Genomic DNA, 22,819 nt, shown 5'->3' with positions numbered 1-22,819 from the left:
GAGTTGAAAGCTCTTTTTGGCTTTGTGATGGTGTAGCAGCAGCTTTTTGTGGGACAAAAATGCATGTTAGGAGGTCTTGAGTTTGGCTTTCTTCCAGGTTTTTCTTTTTCAGTTTTATTCACACTCTCTGCTTGTTTCCAAGTCTTATCGATCTTGCATGACAAAATGGGCCAAAACTTTAGTCTTGGAGAACACATTTTGTCATATGTTTGTTATATAATAAAAGGAAAATGGAAACTTCCGCAGCCCTTGGCTGTAGTGTATCATAGTATCTAAATTGCCGCTGGGGAATCTGTCATTACATAATTTTTGGACCAAACAGATAAAAGGCACTTCAAAAAGCGGATTGAAATCAGAGCCAGAATCAATATGAGATTTTAGAACATCTGAAGTCCAAAGAGAGAAGTTGTTTTTGTGTTAATCCTGGTGCATTTGTCCTGCCATTTTTCCGTTGTCAGCTGTTAGTCCACGCCATCGTCTTTGGAATTTTACTTTGCTGCTGTGTGTGCTTCGTTGAGTTTATTCATTATGTTGTTGTTGCTGTCGCTGTTGTTTGAGTCATCTCCCAATCCTGAATCACATAGGATCACAACTGTTTCTTTTCATAACTCCATCTTCAGTCAGTACTCAAATATCTTATCTCGGCACTTCATAAAACTGCTGTTTTTTTCCCTCCTTGATACCAGGACTGCGTCACTGACCAACTCTTCCTCCTCTGATCTCTTCCTCTTTCACATTTTTTCTTCTTTTCCTTCCCCAACATCGTTTTCTTTTACCTCTTACTACTCCACATCCTTTTGATTATTTTTATCCATTCCTTCTTTGTTATTATTTCCACAAATTCATCTGAAGAAACAGCGGTTGAGCGAAGCACAACAGCAAGAACACTGCCTACTGGTTACCCTCACAAACCTGTCTTTCCAACCAGACCTTACCCACCATGGTCGACTGCTCCTATTACCGTCCCTGGCCAAACAAGGCCCGTCGGAGTGGGGGGTTCCCTCAACACTACCGATTCACCGGCAGGCTCACCAGCTGCTTCTCCATTAAAAACAACCTGGCCCCTTGCCTCCCCCTCACCTGCATGTGCTGCAACTATGAGAGTCACCCTTGGAGCCCCGCCACCAGTACCTACCCAGTCAACCCCAGTTAAATCAGTTAGCGACAAATTGTCCTCATCCCCCAGCAGATCTTACAGGACTATGCCTTCACCCATCAAAACTGTTGTCCAGCTGGGTCAGTACCCTGTCCAGGGGTCTGCCAGCCTTATGTCCTCTGGAAGCCCATGTAAAGCTGCCACAGATCCAGCATCTATCAAAAGCCTTGCCTCAGCATACACATCCACTTCCCCGCTTCACTCAATAGCCAACGGCTCCGTACCAGATAGGTCATCAGCTCATATGACTGCTCCATCATCGCCAAAGACATCGTACAACATGTACAACTCTAACCTGCCTTTTAAAACTGCCCTCGGGTCCACAGTTGCAGATGCAGTGGCACCTAAAAGCATCTCCAGCCTGTCGTCTTTGAAAACCGCTGTAGATTCAACGCTCTCAACCAGAGGAGGGAGGTCGTCCCACTCGTCTCTCTCCTCAGCTGGGCAGACAACCATTCCTTCCTCAGAACTGTCCATGATGAACGGATCAGTCTCGCCCGTTAAATATCCGTCCTCCTCCTCCACACCGTCCTCCCCTTCTTTTCGCCAGCTCTCAGAGAGAAGTAGCAGCCTTCAGGAGAGGATCCAAGCCACCACCCAGGCAGCGACCTCCGGTGTCAGTGCAGCCATAAATGAAGCTATAGATTCTCATTCTGTGTCAGGCTATGGCACTCTTAGATCACTGTCCTCCTCGCGTAGGACTGCAACAGCCAGCTCTGCTTACGGATCTCTGAGATCTGTAGCTGCCACCTCCAGCCCGGCAGTTTCGTGTAATGCAATGACTGTACCTGTGTATTCCTTAGTCAACGTAATTCCAGAGGCCCCTGTCAAACCAGGGCCAGGGTCTCTCAAAATGGCACTGCCTGACCCTCCTCGTGCCTCACCCATGCCTTCCTCCTGTATGTCTTCCTGCGTTACGACATCAAAAATCAATTCCCAGCTGAAATCTCCTCCATTTATCACGCCGCCTATCATCCACCCAACTGCAACTTCCAACCAGGAGATTCTAAAAGATGTAGCAGACATGAAAGAGGATCTTATCAGAATGACAGCTATTCTTCAGACAGACACACAGACGGCAGCTAAAACTGTCCAAACATCCCACACTGGCACTCCGAAAGAGGCCAAGTTAGAGGATGAGGAGCCGTATACACTAGTGGAGAAAGTGAAGGAAGATTTGGTGAAAGTCAGTGAGATATTACAGAAAGATATCATGAGTGAAGGTAAGGCCATAACAGGTAGAGAGAAAGTCTCAGAGGACGAATGGGAGGAATTTACTAAAGACGAGATCGAAGAGGCACAAAGAAGTGCCCTCTCTGATTATTACCCACAGTTTGATGAAAACACACTCCTGCTCAAACACCAGGCCATGTCAAGCAGAGACTTAGAGTTGGCTAAAGTAGTAGACTTTTTAACAAACGACATCGGCGCTAGCTCTCTCTCCAAAATGGCAGAGATAAAGTGTAGGTACGAGGAGGAGGCAAAAAGGGAAGGGGAGGAGAAACAGAAACGTGTTCTTAAACCATCTATGTCGATACAAGAGCACAAACTCAAAATGCCTCCTCCGGTCTCAGGCATGCTCAGGTCTCCCTCAGAGAAAGACCTGAGCAAACTTGCTGAATCGTATCAGGGGACGGACACTATTTTGGAATCACCTGAGGACCTGTCACATGAGCAGGATAAGAGTCCCCTGTCAGATAGTGGCTTTGAGACAAGGAGTGAAAAGACACCATCTGCTCCTCAGAGTGCAGAAAGTACAGGACCGAAGCCTTTATTCACAGATTCACCCATCCCCCCCTGCGTAACCGAGACTAGAACTGAAGTGGTCCACATTAGGAGTTACGAGCAGCCTGATGATCTTTCTGAGCCTGTACTCATGGACGAAGCTGCATCTGCTCTTCCATCTATAGAGCCAGATGCAGCTTCAACAAGCTCTGTCAAAGCCTTACAGTTGAAAATGCCAGAAGAGGACTCAATGATGAACAAAAGTGTGTGTCTGAAAGAGGAAACTCATATTACGACTACAACTAGAATGGTCTATCACAAGCCCCAACTGACTGACGGAGCTGAGATGATAGAGGAAGGTATGTCAGTAAGCGATATCATGAAAGCCTTCCAGTCGGGTAGGGACCCCTCCAAAGAACTGGCAGGTCTATTTGAACACAAAGCTAGCCAGGATTCTGTTAAAGGTGATGAGCTTACTCCTAGATTTCTCGACAGAGACGTTAAATCCAAACCCAAAGTCGAGAGGATAATCGAGGTTCATATTGAAAAGGGCCACAGCACGGCAGAACCAACGGAGGTGATTATCAGGGAAACCAAAAAACACCCTGAGCTTTATGTCTACAAAGGGGACCATGGGATTAAAGAACTTACTGATTATGATGAGGCCCAACAGGAAGAAGAGGAGCTCACTGCTGAAGAATCACTGCCCTCCTTCCTAGAAACATCTCGAGTTAACACCCCAGTGTCACAGGAAGAGGACAGTCGGCCAAGCTCTGCCCAGCTAATGGCAGATGATTCATATAAAGCCCTGAAACTATTGAGCCAGCACTCGGTAGAATACTACGATGATGAGCTATCAGAAATCAGAGGCGAGTCATATAGGTTTGCAGAGAAAATGCTCCTCTCAGAGAAACTAGATGCGTCATCATCTCACTCTGATACAGAGGATTCAGCAGTGGGGACTGACAAACAACACCACTTAGCTTCTGAAGAGAGTGGCAGCCGTGGCAGTGAGAGCATGAGTCAGCAACATGGAAGCCCCAAAAGAGAGTTTGTTTCTAAGTCATCAAAAGATGGTTCCCCTAAATCTGGTAGATTCGTGCACAGGGATGAACCATCTCAGTTTGATAAAGTGACAGTGCTTCATTACTCCACAGAACAAGGTAGCCCCAAACACGCTGTTTGGATGCGATTTACAGAGGATAAACATGACAGGAGTAGGGATAAGCTGCTTTATGAGGATAGGGTAGACCAAACTGTCAAGGAAGCTGAGGAAAAACTCAGTGAGGTATCACAATTCTTCCGTGACAAAACAGAGAAGCTGAATGACGAGCTGCAGTCCCCTGAGAAAAAGCCCATTAGACGAGAGCCAAAGGAACCCAGGTCCTGGCCTAGCTCCGCCTGCAGTAGTCCTGAGAAAACACAGCAGAAACCTAAATCAGGTGAAGAGGTCTTTAGTAAAAGTAAACTTAAGGAGCCCTCTGTTGGTAAAATGTTTGGCAGTACCACTCCAACAGAAAAGAAAAGCTCTAGCTTACCAAGTAGTCCCCAGAGAGGCATGATATCTCGTGTCAGTGAGGAGAAAATAAAACAACAAACTAAAACCAGTGAGTCTGAACCGTCTTCTCCAGCTCATGCACAGTCAACATCCAAAGTCAGTGCAGTGAGGATGAAGTTTGAGTCTGCAGCTCAGAAACAAAGTCAGTCTAGCCCAACTAAAACTCCTCCTCCAGTGCAGCCAAAACCTTCAATTAAGAAATTACAGGAGAGCAAACTTCCTGTTTATCAATTGTTCACAGGTAAAGCTTCAAAAGTATCTGAAACATCAGGAGAAGAAAGCCAGAAAAAGGATGAGAGGGACACATTTGCCACCACAGATAGCAGTAAACCAGCTTCGATATCGCCAACATCTAAAGCCCCAAAACATTCAGGAGAAAAACTGGCCAACAAGAACATCCCAGAGGCCTCGGTGCAAAAACCAATTAGTGGAATTGAGACTCAAAAGGCAACACCTAAAGGGAAAGATGTCGCTTCCAGTGTTACTCAGGACATTAAGGACAGCAGTAAAAGTCAGAAAGTTCAGACACCTGTTGTTCATGATACTACTAAACCACAAGAGAAAGACAGTGGTGTTAAAAAGTACCAGCAAGTCACAAAAAGTGAGTCTGCTTCCAAAGAAGTAATAGCTGAGGTTTTAAGAAAAGACACAGAAGAAGCACTAAATAAAAACTTAAGAAAAAAGACGGAGTCCCAAATTCCTGTAAGGGCCTCTCCTACTTTGGATAATGACCTCACAAAGAAACAGACGGTAACTAGACCCTCACAGATACCTACTTTATCAAAGAGTAAAATACAGATGAGTCTTGAGACAATCCCAGTGAAAACAGATGAAACTCGGACATTTGAAATTCTAGATAATGCACCCAAAGATTCCAACTCTAATAACCTCACCAGTCCTAGAGAAACACTGGAGAAAGTCATTACCCCTTCACCTGTGGTAACAACCAAAGAGAATTTCAAGGGCATCAAAACGTTACCTGTTTATGTCAGTGTCCAGGTGGGAAGGCAGGCAGAGAGGGAGGCCAAAGGGACGGTGTATACGGTAAAACAGAAATCAAACTCGGCACTCAGCCCAATTAGCCCCGATGATGACACGCTAGAACAGGTCTCGTTCATAGACAGCTCAGGTAAAAGCCCAGTTACACCAGATACTCCCAGCTCTGAGGAGGTCAGCTATGACCTCACGTCCAGGACTACCGAGTGCTTTATGGGATTCATGCCAGGGAAACCCAGCCCCATCATGGAGGTATCTGAAGAATCAGAGGAAGATGACCAAGGCAAAGTTGTGTTCTCTTTCAAAGAGGCCTTACCAGAAAGCAAAACTAGTGTTCTTGCCACTCAAGCAGACCTTGTTAATGCTAATAAGGAGGAAACTAAAATGAATGATAACCAGCAGGAATCAAGTAATAATCTCAACCAGCAGGATATAACTAATGGCAGGCAAGATGAAACAACAGGGAAAGAGCAGCAAGAAGTCTCAAAAGACAAAGGTATTGCATATATTGAGTTCCCTCCCCCTCCTCCTCTGGACTCTTCAGAGGCTTCAGACCAGGAAAGGAAAGGTTCCTGTGCCTCTTCAGAGACCGAGACAGAAATGATGGAGGTGAACTTACAGGAAGAACATGACAAACACTTCCTGACTGAGCCGATTATACGTATCCAACCTCCTACCCCAGTGCTCCCTGGGACTGATGACAGTCAATCAAATGATGAAGAAGATGACGAGTCAATCTTCCAACCAATTCCTTGTAAGAAATTCACTGCCAAGGTTCCTGAGGAGGAGGAGGAGAAGAAGAAGGAAAAGGAAAAGACATCTAAACCCAAGAAACATGACAAAAATGGAAACAACAAAGAACCTAATGGGACCAATGGCTCCAATGGTTCCAATGGCAAAGGAGAGGACTATGATTATGAACAAAATGGAAATGACCAGTCAATAACTGACTGTTCAATAGCCACAACGGCTGAATTTTCTCATGACACAGATGCAACAGAGATAGACTCGCTAGATGGGTATGAACTTCAGGATGAGGATGATGGCCTGTGCGAACAGGCAGATTTACGGCTGTTCGGTCTACCAGACAGTAGGAGAGACGTCTGGGCAACAGATACCTTTAGGTCCACTGACCGCTCTTTTCCGCCAACAAAACTGGAAGTTATTGAAGAGGAGAAAACCCCAGAGGAAATCCAAAAGGACACTTGCAAAAAGGATACACCCTCAAATGGTGAAAAACCTAATGGTGTCAGTAAGGATGGGGTTACAAGTCAGGAACAAAAACCCTCGGATAAAGAGGGATTTTCAGACACTTACTTTAGCTATAAGTTAGAAGAGGAGTTTAACTCCCCTTTTAAGACTGTTGCCACTAAAGGGCTGGACTTTGACCCCTGGCCCAGTAAAAGTGCAGAGGAAGATGTCGTTGACATGGGCGGGACGCGGGAAAGCAATGGTGAGCCTAAGCCTTTTGGACTGGCAGTGGACGACCAGTCTCAGGCCACGACACCAGACACTACCCCAGCCCGAACACCAACGGACGATAGCACGCCAACAAGCGAGCCAAACCCATTCCCCTTCCATGAAGGGAAGATGTTTGAGATGACGCGCAGTGGTGCGATTGACATGAGCAAGAGGGACATGGTGGAGGAGAGGCTCCAGTTTTTTCAGATTGGTGAGCATTACTTCTCGGCGGGCAGGTACAGGGTCAGGGACCTGGAGGTTGATGATTCCTCACAACACAGAGATCAGTTTGATACTCAGAATACCACAAATACCTTAACAGCCCCCCAAGTCCCTATTCAAACTACAACTGTCCAGCTAGAAATAGCAAATTCAATTGGCAGTTACACCACATGCAGAGACTCAGCTTCCAACACTGAGCCCACATTCACCACTTTTAGAACAGGATTTAAATTGTCATCTGACAAAACCTCAAATTCGTCAAGTAGCAGTTCTGAATCGAGACTCCCGGGCATTTTTGATGACTCCAGTGACATAACCTCAGGAACAATTGTAGATAGTTCTCACTCTGTCACGTCAAACTACACAGATTGTTCTAATTTTAATACATCAGGCATTGCAGATAACTATTTGAGCAATAGACCATCAAGTTTCACAGATTATTATTTGAATCACAGAATTCCTTCAGGTACGTCCAATTTGGACTGGAATCAGAGCACTTATTACCAAAGCACAGATTCTTCTTCCGCACTTTCACAAGAGATTAGAAATCCCCAAACTTCAAGCAGCAATACCAGTAGCAACATCCCTGACTCCCATTATAGCCATTCAGATGTCATTCAGGCTGGCAGTATTGTGTTCAACTTGTTGTCCTCTTCGATACCCACTCTGCAAGAGGTCAGCAGGATAGAAGCATCCTTCAGCCAGCTGGAGGAGAACAGCAGGGAAGGCCAGGCTTTTCCTTATGTAGCAATAACAAACACAGGAGCCAAAGAGGTCAAAGGCAACATATGCAAGTCCAGGTTACCAGTTAGGGCGCCCAGCCACAAACTATGCAGTCGAGGTCAACCAGTAGTGAAAGAAAAAGCTCGAGAAAGTGCAGATAAAGTCCTCGTCAGGAAACAAGCCAAGCATAATGTCAGGGAAAGATTAGATCCTTTTGAGAATCTATTTCCTAAATCTAGAATCCCAGTATTGAAAGCCATGAAATATCCCTTTTGTTCTCATGATCAGAAGCAGGTTAGAAGCAAATCTGTGGTTACTGATAGAAGCATTAAAACTGCAAGGGGCAAAACACCAGTAACCAAAGGCAGATCCAGTCCCGGAAACAGATGTGGTTTAGGGAAAACCCTGGGTAGAAGTAGCACGAATGACACAAGTAAAAAAAGCAGTGCAGTGGTCTCAAAACACTTTAAAACCAGGTCTGTCACTAGTCAGGCAGCCAATCTTTTGGATCAAACCACTCCCAAGGAGGCTGAAACAAAGTTAGAGGGGAAAACATTGCCCACTGAGGACGAAGAGAGCTGCAGCCTCAGCACTACCAGGAACACTTCCCTGTCAGAACCATCTAGAGCTTCTAGAAGTTCCTGCCCTTCACGCACCTCTACCTCCACCTGCACCAGCACCACCACACCAACACCATCTGCTAGAGATGTGAGAGCTGAGGTTGAGCAGGCCAGCAGTGAGAGGATGAGGAGGAGCAGGAGGAAGAGTAGGCGGACACTTGGAGGGAAGGAGCAAAAGCAGGAGGAGAAGGAGGAAGGGAGTCAGGTTGATCAACCAATCGCGGCTCCTGTCACGGAGAACCAGACTAGTTTGTAAACTCTTTCTAAACACTTTATATATACTTTATCTTTCTCTATGAGATGCATGTAGCTGTTGTGGGTGCTTTGTGCTGTGACGTTGTGAGTGTAGCTGTCACTTCTTCTTCTTCTTCTTCTTCCTGTCATTCTTGTTATCTGTGTCCTGTGCCGTCTGATTTAGACAATGGGGTATAGACACGGACAGTCGATGACAGAATCAGCGATACTGTTAGGGAAACGGGTTGCCTGTAAAGGTGTTTAAGGAAAAAATAGTTACAGGAAGTCGATTTCTATATCAGCAAGAGCTTTAGAGTTGTCAGTATTGGTTTGCAAGTAAGCACACTTGAGGGGAAGAGCTTAGTATGCATTACTTTCTATTACTGTACAGGCTACCACACACATTCTCACTTTTTAGATTAGCCTTGCACCTCACCACATGACACCACACCCACTCACTTCCATGGTCGATACCTAGATGAAAAAAGATGTTTGGGGGAAATGCGACCTTGTGTTTTGTTTTGGTCTGCCTGCCTGGTTTGTAGATTTCATCTGGTGGTCTCCGAAAAACAATTCATCGGCTGAACTTGACAATCACGTGAACGCCAGCTGCACACGCGCGCGTCAGTGTAGTCAGTCATTATCAATGCGGTGGAACGACTTCGCGCAGCTGGGTTACTTCTGATTTCAAGTTGAAGCCATGAAATGTTTTTATGAGTGGGAGGGAATGTTGCCTGACGGTAGATGGTGTGTTGTTAGTGATGTGGAACGAAACTCTTTAACTCTTTTAACTATTACTACTTATACTAATACTACTGAACATCAAACATTGTAGTGTGAAATTGTGATTTTTGTTTGTATTTTTTTCTTTTCTGGCCTCACTGGTCCTCATGCGTTTGATTTTATTTTAATTATCAGTTGTCTCTGAGCCATTTTATTAGACTGATATTTCATTTTTAGCTGTCCTCTTTAGCCAGGGTATAAAACCTAGTAGAAGATGGTGTGGAAATCTTCACTTTTATAGTACGAGAGACTTTTTGTCCCAACCAGAGGGCACGTCTGCATTTCACAAGGTTTAATAAGTAAGAGAAAAGAAAAATCATATTTCCAACAAATAATCCAACGTAAGGCTGAAGACATACTTGCTTTTTAAACCTTGTGTTCACTTAGACAACCAATTGTGTTGAGAATGTAATTGTTTACATACTCGTGCGTTACTGGAGGATTCCACTAGAGGGCACACCTGAGAACTCAGGCTGTAAATAACTAGATGTAAAACATGGTATTATTTTGTAGAAAATTGGTCTCAGTGGACCAGCGATTCATAAACTGGTTCAGAGATCTTGAATGCACCACTGGCGCCGTCCAAGTTAGAGATGCCAACATGGAGGGGACGTCAGGTCAGTTGTCCCGGGACGTGGTCTTGCGATAAGAATCGTTTCCAGTCTTTATGCTAGGCTAAGCTAACCGTCCTCCAGCGCCTGATTCATTTTTAATAGACAGAGACAAGTGAGCGGTATCGGTGTCCTCGTGTGATTCTCAGCAAGAAAATTAAGCTTTTTTTTTTTACCAAAAATGTTTGAACTATTTTTTGAGAAGCTACTATCTGAAGTGAATCATTGAGGAGAGTCTGGCCAGAAAAACTCTTTCCCTTTTTTTCTCAGACCTGAGACCTGGGACAGTGAGCTAAAGTTAGTCTTTTTGTGAATTCAGTCACCAACACTACAGGGAATACTATGAATAATTATCGGTAAAAAGCAAAAAATGACAAAAAAGTTTAGTAGACACTGATTAACAAGGTATTTAGTAAGTTTTTCTGGTGAAACCACATTAATGTCAACAGACAAACTTTCAGTTCACAATCCCAATCTGTTTCTTTCGGTCCCCTCTGCGGCCATTTTATAAGAGCCATTCTGTGTACCTTTTAGTGAGAACAACATTTAATTAATTAGGGGATTGTTGTTGTCGTGCTGACGTTAATTGTTTGTTTCCTGCCCTCCCCTGCTTCCTCGCACAGGCCCTCAGAGTCCCTGTGAGAGAACTGACCTCCGCATGGCAATAGTAGCCGACCACCTCGGACTCAGCTGGACTGGTGAGTCTGCACACATATTGTACATATTTATTGTTTATTTTGTTTTTTGTTCTGTCTCTTATGTATTTGTTGTTGAGCTTGATATATTTTAAAAGCTCAGGTTTCTTTCCTTAGACATATAAGCATTAAATAAATAAATAAATACCCTCTGAATGCACCAAAGAGGATTCAGCATGTGAATTGTAAAGAACACCCACGTGTGACTGAATAAACTGGACTGAACCCAGCGCTCACGCCTGTCAGTGCTGCAGTGTTTGTTGCCATCTGGTGGACACGTATCATAAAAACAATATCTGAACTGAGCAGCACTGCAGTCACATGCATCTTATCAGTACACATATGATGTAACATCAGAGTAGGAAAATACTCAAAACTCAGCTTGCAACGTCATTTCTTGATTGGATTTTTTTTTAATTTATACACACTCCACCTCATGATGTGACTTATTAGCAGCTGGGAGGCTGAAAACACTTACAGGAATAAATATATTATTAGTTTTAAAAGCAAAAGACTTGTAAAGAGATATAGACATATATACATTAATGTCATGTAGGTTTTTGTTTGAGTGTGTAAGAGGAACCATAAGATGATTTTGTGTATAAATGGCACTGGAGCAGTGTTAAGGGTGTGGCCTCTGCAGTTTGGTCCAAGCCTGACCACCTGCACTGCAGCACTGGCCCACGCCTTCCTGCCCGCATATGTCTGAGTGGGCGTTGCCATTTGTGTGTACGCTTGTGTATATGTGTGTGTGTGTGTGTGTGTGTGTCAGAGAGTGCACAGTGTACACTGGCGCCCATGTGAAGTGTGTACGAGTGTGAATACTTGTGTCCGTCCAGTGCAGCTACTGTCTGACTGAGTGTTCAGCAGAGACAAAACAAAAAAATAAAAAAAAGATGGTCTAATGCATATTTAATGTGTGTTCCTGTTGCAGGGCTGCAGTGAACCAGTAGATCAGAAGCAGCACATTATGTTCTCGTGTCTTTAAATTTACAGCCAGATTTTTGTGCCTGCAAGCTGCATTTCACTGCTTCGTTAGCTTTAGACTGTGTTTGGCACGGCTCAGTGAGCTCCAACAGGGATTTCAGTGTTGATTTCTAGTTGAAGACTCTGTGAAAACGTGTCACAAAACACAAGTTTGTGCAATTATTTGGATTACTTGTTCATTTGTAAGTTGAAAGAGGGACAATGTTGATGGGCGTAATGTGCTCAACACAAAGATTCATTTAATGTTTCATGTGTGCGTCCATGACATCATAACAGGAGCAGTTAGATGCATAATGTAATAAAGGACAGTCAGAGGTTTGATGGTTCAATCCCTGACACCGACAGTGAAATAGAAATAGATAATTGCAGGATTTATAATCAAGACTTTTTTTCGTCCGCTACAATGCAAATATGCAAATAGAAATCACATCCAAGTGTCTCAGTTGAACACAAGAACTACAAATCCTGGTCAGATTTTGGTTAGAAAGACCTTGAAAAAGGTATTTGATATATTCATTAATATTAATTTCATTACTTTAAGACTTGAAAAAGGTCTTTGTGACCCAAATGTGGACCTTTTTCAATAACATATCAATGCAGAAGTGTGCAGAAATGTGTACCTTTTTGCTGAAAATTTGATCTTTTAGGAGATTTGATTCCCTGAACCGCAAATACAGATGAAGGAAGTCGAGTCGACTCCTATATGATGTGAGGCAGCAGCTTGTCATCAGTTGACTGACTGTTTTCTAAAGTCTTTGCATGCGTGGAAGCTTTTTTTTGTTCATTTTGCAACGCTGTGACTTTTACAGTACTTTTGATTTGATTCTGTCAGCCGTGGAGTAACACCGAACCTGCCACATAACGGATGATAAATCACAGAGCCTCATTGTCTGTGCAGACAAGAGACTCTTATGCGTCGCAACGTCAGCACCGAGCGACGAAGGAAAGCAGCTCTATGTTGTTGGTTTTTTTTACTTTCTCAAGACAAGTGTTTTCTTTTTGGTGTGTGTGTGTGTGTGTGTGTGTGTGTGTGTGTGGCTGTTTCAGAGCTGGCCAGGGAGCTGGATTTCTCTGTGGACGAGATCAACTTCATCAGAGTGGAGAACCCCAATTCCCTGACAGCACAGAGCTTCATGCTCCTAAAGAAATGGGTGCACAGGGACGGTAAAAATGCCACAAGTAAGCAGTGTGTGTCTCTCCTGTATGTGTGTGGGTAAAATGGTTAAATTCTAATATGCTGTTCGAGTTTTGGATACAGTCTTTGAACCTGTAACTATATTACTTTCGTAATTAATTGATTTATATTGCCAGGTTATATCGAAGTCTACTTTAAAACAGGTGACACATTCATGTGTTTTCCTTCTTCTATGGGATTTCTGCCAAACTCGTGGTTGGTAAGAGGTCTTACAGTCAGCCATGTTTCTGTCTTCAAACTCATCTAGGTGCTAATTTTAACTGGTCTATTATTCCGACTATTAGTGGTATATTAGGGTCTGTGTACAAGCAGCTATGAAGGTTTTGTGGTCATCAAACGTGATGTGAAATGAGATTAAATGAAATGTGTTTTTCTCTCCTTCTCCTCCAGCGGATGCTTTAACTGCGGTGCTGACTAAGATCAATCGGTTGGATATTGTGACTTTGCTGGAAGGGCCCATATTTGACTACGGTAACATTTCAGGCACACGCTGCTTTGCCGATGATAACGCAGTATTCCCGGATCAGTCCGATGGTAAAGTGTAGCCCACCCTAGCTGAACTCTCAGTCTATCTCTCAGTCTATCCCTTCACCCTTCTTCACCTCCTCTCTCAGCCAGATAGTCAGACTGTGTAAACGATTACAGAACCAATCGGGCTCGACCAAAAAATTCAATTAGAACTGAACTCAAAAAACTGCTTAATGCCTCCAGCTGGTTCATTGAGCTCATATCAGTTAATGGACCATCAGGGTTATAACATCAGCATTAGAGGAGTCTGCATCAAGCAGTCGGCTTGTTTAGTTTTTCCAACACTGTTCGGTGCTGTAAATTTGTAGCACTCAGTCATTGGAACATTAATGGCAAGAGATAGATTTTTGGGTGATTATTGTTAACAATATATATCTTTAAACTTCTATCAAATCTGTACCATTTTGGGTGCATGACACTTTTTATTTTTTTCAGTTTGTGTGACTGTTTAAAAGCATGAAGCAAATGTAAGCCTCTAAATGAACCGGCGTCTCCGTCCCACCCTGATCGTTTTCAGATGGGTCGGGGCGCCGGTTCAGGATTTGGTTCAACAATAGTTATGTTTATGTGTATGTTACGAGTTTTAAAAACCTTAACCGACACCCAGCACCAGTCTAACGCTGTTAGAAAAAAAAAAATTAAAAATACATGAAAACATAATTATAAACAACCAAGTTATTATGATGGCATGCTGGCTTTAAGCAAGTCTTTTTTTCTCTCTTCTTCTAACTTTCTCTCTCTCCTCTTAAATGAAAATGAAATGTGGCAGCGACCAGAGTTTTCTGATTCTGACGGACACGATGAGGAACGTTTCAGAACTTTGAGGACAGTGTGCCGTTTGTAACATATAGTTAATTTAAATATACATATAAGATATATTAAAGGTGCTATAGTCTGTTTAGCAGATTAGTTTTAAAAAAAATAACTACTGTAACGTTTTTTAAAGACATCTGTGCATTGTGTAGCAGAGGCTACTTAAGCTAGCATGCTAACCAGCTAGCCCGGCTCATCACTTTACAGTGAAACCACTCTGAGCTCCCAGTCTAGACCCCTAGCTGCACGGCTAGCTCAGCTAACTAGCTAACAGCAGCTGCAGTTAGCGGCTGCTCACATGAGATGCTGCCCCCTACTTTTACTTAGAGGTACAACAAGGAGTTTATAACTCAATTTCAGTTTGGTAGAGATGCAACTATTGGACCTACATAATCAAAACAGACCATCAGCGAGAATATTGGCTGATTTAATATGTTAATATAGTTATTTTTAATCTCTATCACCAGGTCATAAAGTCATAAAATTATCATTTTTATGGAACTGTGACTGAAACTGTAAAAAGAAGAAATGTAGATATAATGTAGTAAAAATCAGCTCAAGCACAACTACAACATTAAAATGCTTCATGTTTAATAAAAATAAAATAATAATTTATGTATAATAGTGATGAAAATGGCCCATGCAGTCATCCATAATGTGTGACTAAGTAATTCATTCACAATTGCATCAACTGCAGGCTTGCATTTGTTTTCACTGCTTTTATTGAGTTGCCTCCATCAGGTCTTTATATGCATTTTTCTATGTAAGTCAAGGAAACTACTAAATAAAGAGCCTCTCGTCAGTAATCAGAGGCCAGACCTGCAGAATTAGCCTGTTAGCGAGGCACACTTTGCAACAAACTTCTGAAATGAGCCTCATCTCTAGTCTTGCCTGTTGAGTTTTTTTCTGAAAGTCGTCTTTACAAAAAGATCGGTGTTATCGCATTTTTGTATAACAGGATCTTTGTGCAGAGACGACTTGTAGTGATTTACCAGTTGAAAAAGAAACAACAAAGATGCATGGCTCTGGCTTTGTGTGAGAGGCTGCCTGCTCTGATCGCTTCACAAACGATACACTTTTAACACTCTTCAAACGGGTGGAGCCTTTTCAACGCGCATCCTCGAGTGTTTGCTGTTTTTGTTTTTTTTTGTCCTGCGCTGCACGTGGCGATCAGGAACGTTCTTCTGTCTCTCGGCGACACTCGCAGATGGGTTGAAAATGAAACACCTTCTTTCAAAGTGTGCAGTGTATAATTCTGCTTCTGTGTCACTGCTGTTAGCTGTTCTGTACCCGTCATCTCCTGGGTTTTTCCTCCGAGCCTCCCAGCTTCTACGCGCCACTGTAGCTTCTCCTGCTTTGAGACCAGCAGACTCCCTGCCGCCTCCTCTTCCTCCTCTGCCACCTCCTCCTCCTCCTCCTCCTCTTCTTCTTGCTTCTGACTGACTAACTCCTACAGCAAATTCCCCTGTCAGCGCTAAGCACCACTAACCAGCTAATGTCCAACAAGAGCTACCTTTTTGCTAACTTCAACATCTTCTGGATCCAAACTCAAACCCCTCGCTGCTGAGCTCAGGCTGACTAGAGTTGAGACTGGAAGTACAGCAGCGCCCCCTGGTGGCAGCTGTCCACAAGTCATGCAGTGGATGACATCAACAGCTAACTAGCAGGCTTTAGCATTAGCATTCCTCCCCCCAAAAAAACATATGGCCCTTTAAACAGGACCGTAACTTTGATGAGGACACCAAGTTTCTTTCAACATATTTCTGGGAATGTGATGTTTTAAAGGACTGAGACGGGAGTTTAAGTTTGAATCAGGTTCCTGTTCCTCAATATTATAAACTTTAATTAGTTTTTTCTCCAAGAGTGTGTTGTGTTTTAAGGGTGAAGTGTGTTATGTTAGTTCTGCACATATTATGCATTGAACAACGAACAGTTTAAATCAAGAAGTCAAATAAATGAGGAAGAACCAGAGATTTTCCTCTTGGTCAGAAGTTGTAACATTTCCCACAATGCAACGCCACCGACAACAGTTTGATTGGAGGTTGAGGTGTGTTATGCTAGTAGCAGCTGATGTAGCCTCGAGCTTTCTAACTCTACAACAATGCATTTTCGAACTTGCAGTCTTTCATTCTCTCCCTCCAGAGAGACTAAAGAAAAAAATAAATTTCACAAATGTAGTCGTACTCGTCTCGTACCAACAACTTTGATGCGTAAAAACGGTTTCTGTTAATGTAACAGTTCAAAAGTGGCTAAATTAAGTATATTCAAAGCTGTTAATGGACAGAAACACTTCACAACACACACGGGAAATATAGTAGTTATAAGAATATATGTATTTTTTAAATAATGTAGTGAGAATTGTGGCAAGACAGCCAAAGAATTATATAAAATCATTTGTAAGACATTTACCAGCTTCTTCTTCTTTGAAGTTTAATCAGCACTGACATTTGAATGGATGTTTAACTGCTGTCTAATGTATTTTTGACAGATTGTTTGACTTCCTGTGCACAAAATATATGATAAATATAATTAATTAGCATCCGTGTTGGGTCAGATTACTTTAAAATGTAGTCAGTTACTAAATACAAACTACATGGTAACTTAAGTTGTACTTCGTGAAAAGCATCATTCTTTTCATGGATATAATGAAAATGTTTCAGAATCTTAAAATGTAATCTGATGACGTAATCCCAGTAAAATGTAATCCATTGATATCCAACCCTGATAATCCTAGGGGAAATTAGGTCCACGACCCGATCTCACAACATCCCCGACTGAACAACAACAGTCTTTAGTCTTCGTTGATCCCAGAACCTTCTTCTCAGGCAGGACCAAGCCAGAACATCCCTGCTGTTGACTTAGAGGCCTTTTTTCCTCCTGCTTATCAATCGAGATCAGCAATCCTTGTGATTCTGGTTTGCGGTATCTTCGCTTCTGCAGCTTCTTCCAGCCTCCATCAGTCACAAGTTCACTGTGTGCATCGACTCTGTTTTCAGTTTCTAAAAAGCTGTTTGTCTTCTCATCGTGTCTAACTCGTGTCCTGTTTTCTGTTTTTTTGTCTCTTGTGAACTGTGTTAAACGCTAAAAGCTCCAAAACTTCTGAGGTCTCTAACGTTCCCGCTGTGTACTCGAACGCCTCGGCCTGTAGCTCCTCCTCCTCCTCTTCCTTGCTCCCTCTCCTCTTCCTCTCCTTCTTCTTCTCATCCTGATCCCATCACTTCTTTTTCTTTCCCCTCTCCTCCCTCCGTCTCCTCCTCCTCTCCGTCCTCTTGTCCCACTCATATCACCTCTCTCCCCTCCCCTCCTGCTCTCCCCTCTCCTTCCTCCGTCTTCCTCTTCCCGTCTCCCCCGTCCACACCTCCCGTTTACTTCCTGCCCGTTGCTCCCGTCCTCCCTCACTTCTTCACCCTGTCTTACTCCCCTCCTCTCCCTTCCTCCCCCCGAAGCCCTCTCAGCTCCACCACGTTCTTCTCTCCTCGTCACCTTCCTCCCTCTCCCCTCTGTCTTCCCTCCACTCCTCCCTCTTCCTCCCATACTCCTCTCGGTCCTCGCCCTCCTCCGCTTCCTGCCTCCCCTTCACCTGTCCAGTCATCTCCCTCTCTTCCCTCTCCTCCCGTTTCCTGCTCCTCTCCCCCATTTCCATCTCCTCCTCCCTTCTCACCTTCACCTCTTCACGTTCCCCTTTACGTTCCCACTCTCTCCCCCTCCTCTCCTCCACTTCTTCCTCGATCTTCCCCTCCGTCCTCTCCTCTTCCTTCTCCTCCACCTCTTCCTCTGTCTTCCCCTCCATCCTCTCCTCTTCCTTCTCCTCCCACCTTGCTCTTCCCCTCCCCTCCTCCCTCCCCCCTCCCCCCTGGTGTCCCTCCTCACTTCAGGCGGGATCGTTCGGTCCCTGAGGTCTACATTTAGCTGTAGCCCGTCGCTCGCTCCGCTCTTCTTCTTCTTCTGCCTTCTGTTGAAATCAACGCGACTAACCTGCCTGAACTCTTCTGACGCTTTCGCTCATTCTCATATAATTATTGAGACGATGAGCTGAAGTCTTTAAAAGTGCCGTCATGAAGAGACCCTCAATTTTTTTCTTTACTACTGTTGCATTGCAATTGAAATCAGAGTCTGAATTTAAGTGCCAGTTTGAAACCTCACCTGGAACGACAGTAACACTTCTGCAGATGACGTTAGTGTAAAATAATGTGTATGAATACAGTGTCTGTGAAGTTTCTATATCACTTTTTATATCCTGTCTTTATATTCTGTTTCCATCTCTTTGTGATCATGTGTAGTGTAGTTCAGAAGTCACACACGAGTCCCCCCACACGTCTTCACTGAAGGAGATGCACTGCGTAAACTGAAAAACGACAACAGAGGTCAACTTTGAAAGCAGCTTACCATTTTATATCAGTATATAGTCCTGTATTCTTGCACCTCAGCCCTCCATAACTCAAAGTACAAGCCTGTTTTCCTCTAATGTGGCTTTAAAGTACATCCAACGCTCGTGTTAGCTCCTGAAAAACTGATAGTCAGCGTATCAAGAGTCCTGTTTTTGTTTATCGGCCTGTACAAAAGTTTCGCAGTGCACCTTTAAAGCAGTTTTAGGACACTTGTGGGCAGCAGAACAATTAATAACAAGTTGGAGAACATTCACTTATTTACAGATCTAGTTAATACAGAGCATCATTAGCATTAACTGGGGTCGTGTTTTTAGTCCTTGACTTGCTTTCGGCCCCATTCAGACATGAACAGCTAACTTTTTTACGCCAGGTCTCATAATAAAGACACACTACACTGTTTACGCCGCAGGGCTTCACTGCAGATCATTTAATGAATATTTTCCTCATTAAAGACGAACCATCTCACCCACCAGCATCCCATCAGCTATTAATCACAATTACAGCTTACATTACCCAGCGAGGTGACGCATGTCTTAAAGTTTGAGCTTTATGAGGCGATAATGTGTCAGTACTGTGTTTACGGCTCGCTCTGCTGCCACCATGTGGCCAAAATCGGTCACTGCAGTGTGTTGGGGGTGTTAACGCCTGTGTGACGGCTGAACAAACGCGACCCGTAAATGTTCCAAGTGTTTCTCATTTCATCACCGTCACCACTCTACCTCTCCTTCCATCCCTCCTCTCCTGCCCTCTTTTTTCTCTGCCCTCCCTCGACGATCCCCTCACCCTCTAATCCTTTACTCCTGCCATCCACCCAGGATACCACAATATAGATCTGGAGCTGAAAACCCCCACAGACCTGACCTACGAGCCCCCCACCCCGCTGCGCTCAGACAACTTCTTTAGCGAGGGCGATGCTAGCGCAGACTCCCCTACCAAGACCACGCTTACTAGACCTAGCGACCTCTCCCTCACTCAGACCACCAGTACCTCCAGCAGCGACCCCCTCACAGTCGCCCCTGCCCCCGGCTCCAAGGCCCTCGAGCCCCCTATCGTCGGAGCTGAAGACACAACCCTGACCACCGACGTGAGAGGGATGTCTGCAGAGGAAGAGACAGGGCTGGTTTCGTATGAGAGGCCGGGTAACGACAGAAGGGCCGTAGAGAAATCAGGAAAGGGAACAGACGGGCTCGCTGAGGCCTTAGAGAAAGATCTGAAGGCAGGGGAAGGCGTTGCTCCGGAGTGTCAGGGGGGAAACCAAAAAGAGGCCACGGATCACGGAAATGGACGGCAGGAAGAAGAAGAGGAAGAGGAGATGACCCAGGAGAGGCTGCAGAGTCTGCTGGAGGATATAACCCTGGAGGGAGGCTTGGAGGACGTGGAGATGACGGAGGAGGGGGTGAAAGCCATCCTGGAACAAGTACGGCAGGCAGAAAAAGACATGTGTTCAGTTCCAGGCTGGAGCAGCGAGACGTCCGGCGCCATCGGAGAGTCAGGAGCCCCTGGCCTGAGCGCCGCTGAGGAGGGCAGGTAGGATCAGTTCCTCTACCATATTTCAGTTTAGAGATTTACCCTCCCAAGTTTTTCTCAATTCATCTCCTTATTTCACTCCCCGCAGCCCCGACAGTCTGGCTGATTCGTTGGAGCAGCCCCCGGCTCAGACGGGCCGACAGAACGGAGATCACAGAGACGCAGCCAGGGAAGGAAAAGAGAAGGAGGCCAAGAAGAACGGCTCCCAGGAGGACAGCAGCACAGCGGGACCAAGCAGAGGACGGGAGGAGGGAGGAGAACGATCCCAGCACAAAGTCCAGGTGAGAGTCGCTCCTCAAAGACACGGGTGGAAACATCATGTTTTTTTACCTTTTAAATGTTTTTGTGAGGCCTTTGAAAAAGTCGTACACCATCTAAATGACCCCACAAAGTCATTCAACACGCCTAAATCCCACTGGGCTGCCTTTTGTCAGGGGAGCGTCAGAGCCGACGAGTCCGGCTCTGACGGGGAGACCACCGTCACCACCAGGGTGTACCGCAGACGAGTCATACTCAAGGTGTGTGAGGCCTGCTGGTGTGTGGACGCCTCGACGCAGAGTGACAGAAAGATTGTGACGCCATCTGTGTGTTTTTACAGAGTGGAAGTTGGACACAAGTTGTTAACGCTTGGCTGTAGTTTCATGCAGATATTTAGCCTCTGCTGCAGCATGAAGTGCCGCTCACTGCTTGCTGGTGTGAGCCGCTGCAGCACCGGCCCGGCTGTGGTGGTTGTGTTTGTGTTTGGCTCGTTTTAAAGTTCAGTGAACTGTGTGTTTTCTGAGGCTCGATTAACACGAGAGCAGAAAATCTGATCGGCCCGTTCACTCCTTGAAAAAGTTCACTCTAGAGCTGATGAAATGATTTCTCAATTACTCGTCGACTATTTATTAAGGAATGAAATGTCAAAATTCTCTGATTCGAGCTTCTTAAATGTGAATATTTTCTAGTTTCTCTCCTTTTCCTCGACCACGGTAATCCTAAATTTCTTGGGGTTGTTAATGAAACCAGACAATTTTTCACTTTGGGGAAACACTGGCTGACATTTTTCACCATTTTGCAACAAAAGAACTGATCGGTTTATCAAGAAAGTAATCGTTATTTGCAGCCCTAGTGACATTTTACACTTATAAACTGCAAATAACTGTAACTTAATTTAAAGATTAGTCCTGTCGTCTAAAATAGTTTCCCAGTTTTGTCTGATCAGCAGTGCAAAAGATTAGATTATGATATAATGAAATTACAAATGAAAACAGGAAATTATCTCAGCTAAGAATCTATAAGAACCAGAGTTTGTTAGAATAACTCAACCGTCCAATTATCTCCTGTGATGCTGATTTGCTGTCTGTCGACCAATCGCTGCAGCTGCAACATTCAGGTGACGTGTCTCCGTGTGAGTGGAGCCTCAGTTTCTAGGTGACAGCATCGATACGTCTGTGTGCAGAGTTTGCAGCTGAATGTTTGAAGTTTTGTTTGTGTTGATGTGATTTTACAGTTTAGAAAATAACCACAGTTGTGGTTTCTGCTGCAGGCGTGTGAGCACAGAGCCTTTGTGCTGCACGAGCATCAGTTGGGTTTCCACAGAAAACACACAAATCTGCAGTGAAATTTACATTTTAACATTTCTCAAATCATCTAAAGCAGCTTGAGAAGTTAAGTTTCATGCCACCAGAGCAGATTTTCCTCTTTAGAATTAAACTGCTCTTAATTTCTTCATTTATATCAAATCCGACGCAATTTTCACATTTTAATTCTTGATTTTAACAGCTGGAAACCCATCGGCTGTGACAGGAAATGTTCCCTACTGTCTAAGTAACCAGATAACCTCTCAACCCTCCCCCTCCCTCCCTCCCTCTCTCACTCCACCATCCACCTTTAAACCTCCACCTTCAGGGAGAGGAGGCCAAAAACATTCCTGGCGAGTCTGTGACGGAGGAGCAGTTCACAGATGAAGACGGGAATCTGGTCACCAGAAAAGTAACCGTCCTCGCCCTCCTCCATCACCTGTCGCATCTTCATCCTGCAGCTTAACACACACACACACACACACACACACACACACACTCTTTTCCCATCTCCACCCTCCTTTCCATTGCTTCTCCTCACAATACGCTCCTCCACCTGCTCCCCCCTGACTTGCTTCTTCCTGCAGGTGATCAGAAAGGTGGTGCGCCGTGTGTACAACACGGAGGAGAGGAGGGACAGTGAAGGCGACGCTGTTGCAGAGGAAGGAGCTGCTGGTGGTGCTGGTGGTGCTGGTGGTTCTGGTGCTGGTGCTGGTGTTGGTGGGGATGTGGCGACAGGTGGAGCAGCTTCTCCTTCAGCAGGAGCAGCGACAGCAGGAGCCACGGGGGGGAAGGGCAAGAAGAGGGGGAAGCGAAACCGACAGGGTCACAAGTCTGGAGAGGAGGCCCAGAGAGGGAAAACTGAGGTTGGAGTTAAAAACCAACCGACTGACGTAGTTTGCTTGAAGTGGCTCACTGACTCCTGCATGACGCTTGTAGTTGTAGTAAACACTGAATCAGAACACAAACACAAAGAAACTAACACCAAAATCCGCAGCTCTTCGCAAGAAGTTCATGTTCAGACTCAAGAAGCTC

The 22,819-nt window shown here is 44.6% G+C and overlaps 1 protein-coding gene across 43 annotated transcripts in view; it reads left to right on the top strand.

Moving 5' to 3' along the window:
* The window catches only part of ank3b (ankyrin 3b), a 125,630-nt gene that overhangs the window by 101,219 nt on the left and 1,592 nt on the right, over positions 1-22,819 (top strand). For 24 of the 43 annotated variants that reach the window (XM_037080235.1, XM_037080245.1, XM_037080226.1 and 21 more), the window contains 9 exons: positions 853-7,107; positions 10,713-10,787; positions 12,819-12,950; positions 13,357-13,500; positions 19,511-20,222; positions 20,311-20,503; positions 20,657-20,740; positions 22,113-22,196; positions 22,372-22,650. In XM_037080235.1, the coding sequence (XP_036936130.1) occupies positions 853-7,107; positions 10,713-10,787; positions 12,819-12,950; positions 13,357-13,500; positions 19,511-20,222; positions 20,311-20,503; positions 20,657-20,740; positions 22,113-22,196; positions 22,372-22,650 (7,958 nt within the window). The remainder of the gene's footprint in view (positions 1-852; positions 7,108-10,712; positions 10,788-12,818; positions 12,951-13,356; positions 13,501-19,510; positions 20,223-20,310; positions 20,504-20,656; positions 20,741-22,112; positions 22,197-22,371; positions 22,651-22,819) is intronic. The other 19 variants (XM_037080262.1, XM_037080264.1, XM_037080259.1 and 16 more) reach the window with 9 other exon arrangements.

This window comes from Acanthopagrus latus, chromosome 20 (genome assembly GCF_904848185.1).
Source record: "Acanthopagrus latus isolate v.2019 chromosome 20, fAcaLat1.1, whole genome shotgun sequence".
NCBI lineage: Eukaryota > Metazoa > Chordata > Actinopteri > Spariformes > Sparidae > Acanthopagrus > Acanthopagrus latus.
The sequence above is the reverse complement of the archived record's forward strand: the minus strand, read 5'-3'. Positions and strand labels throughout refer to the sequence as shown.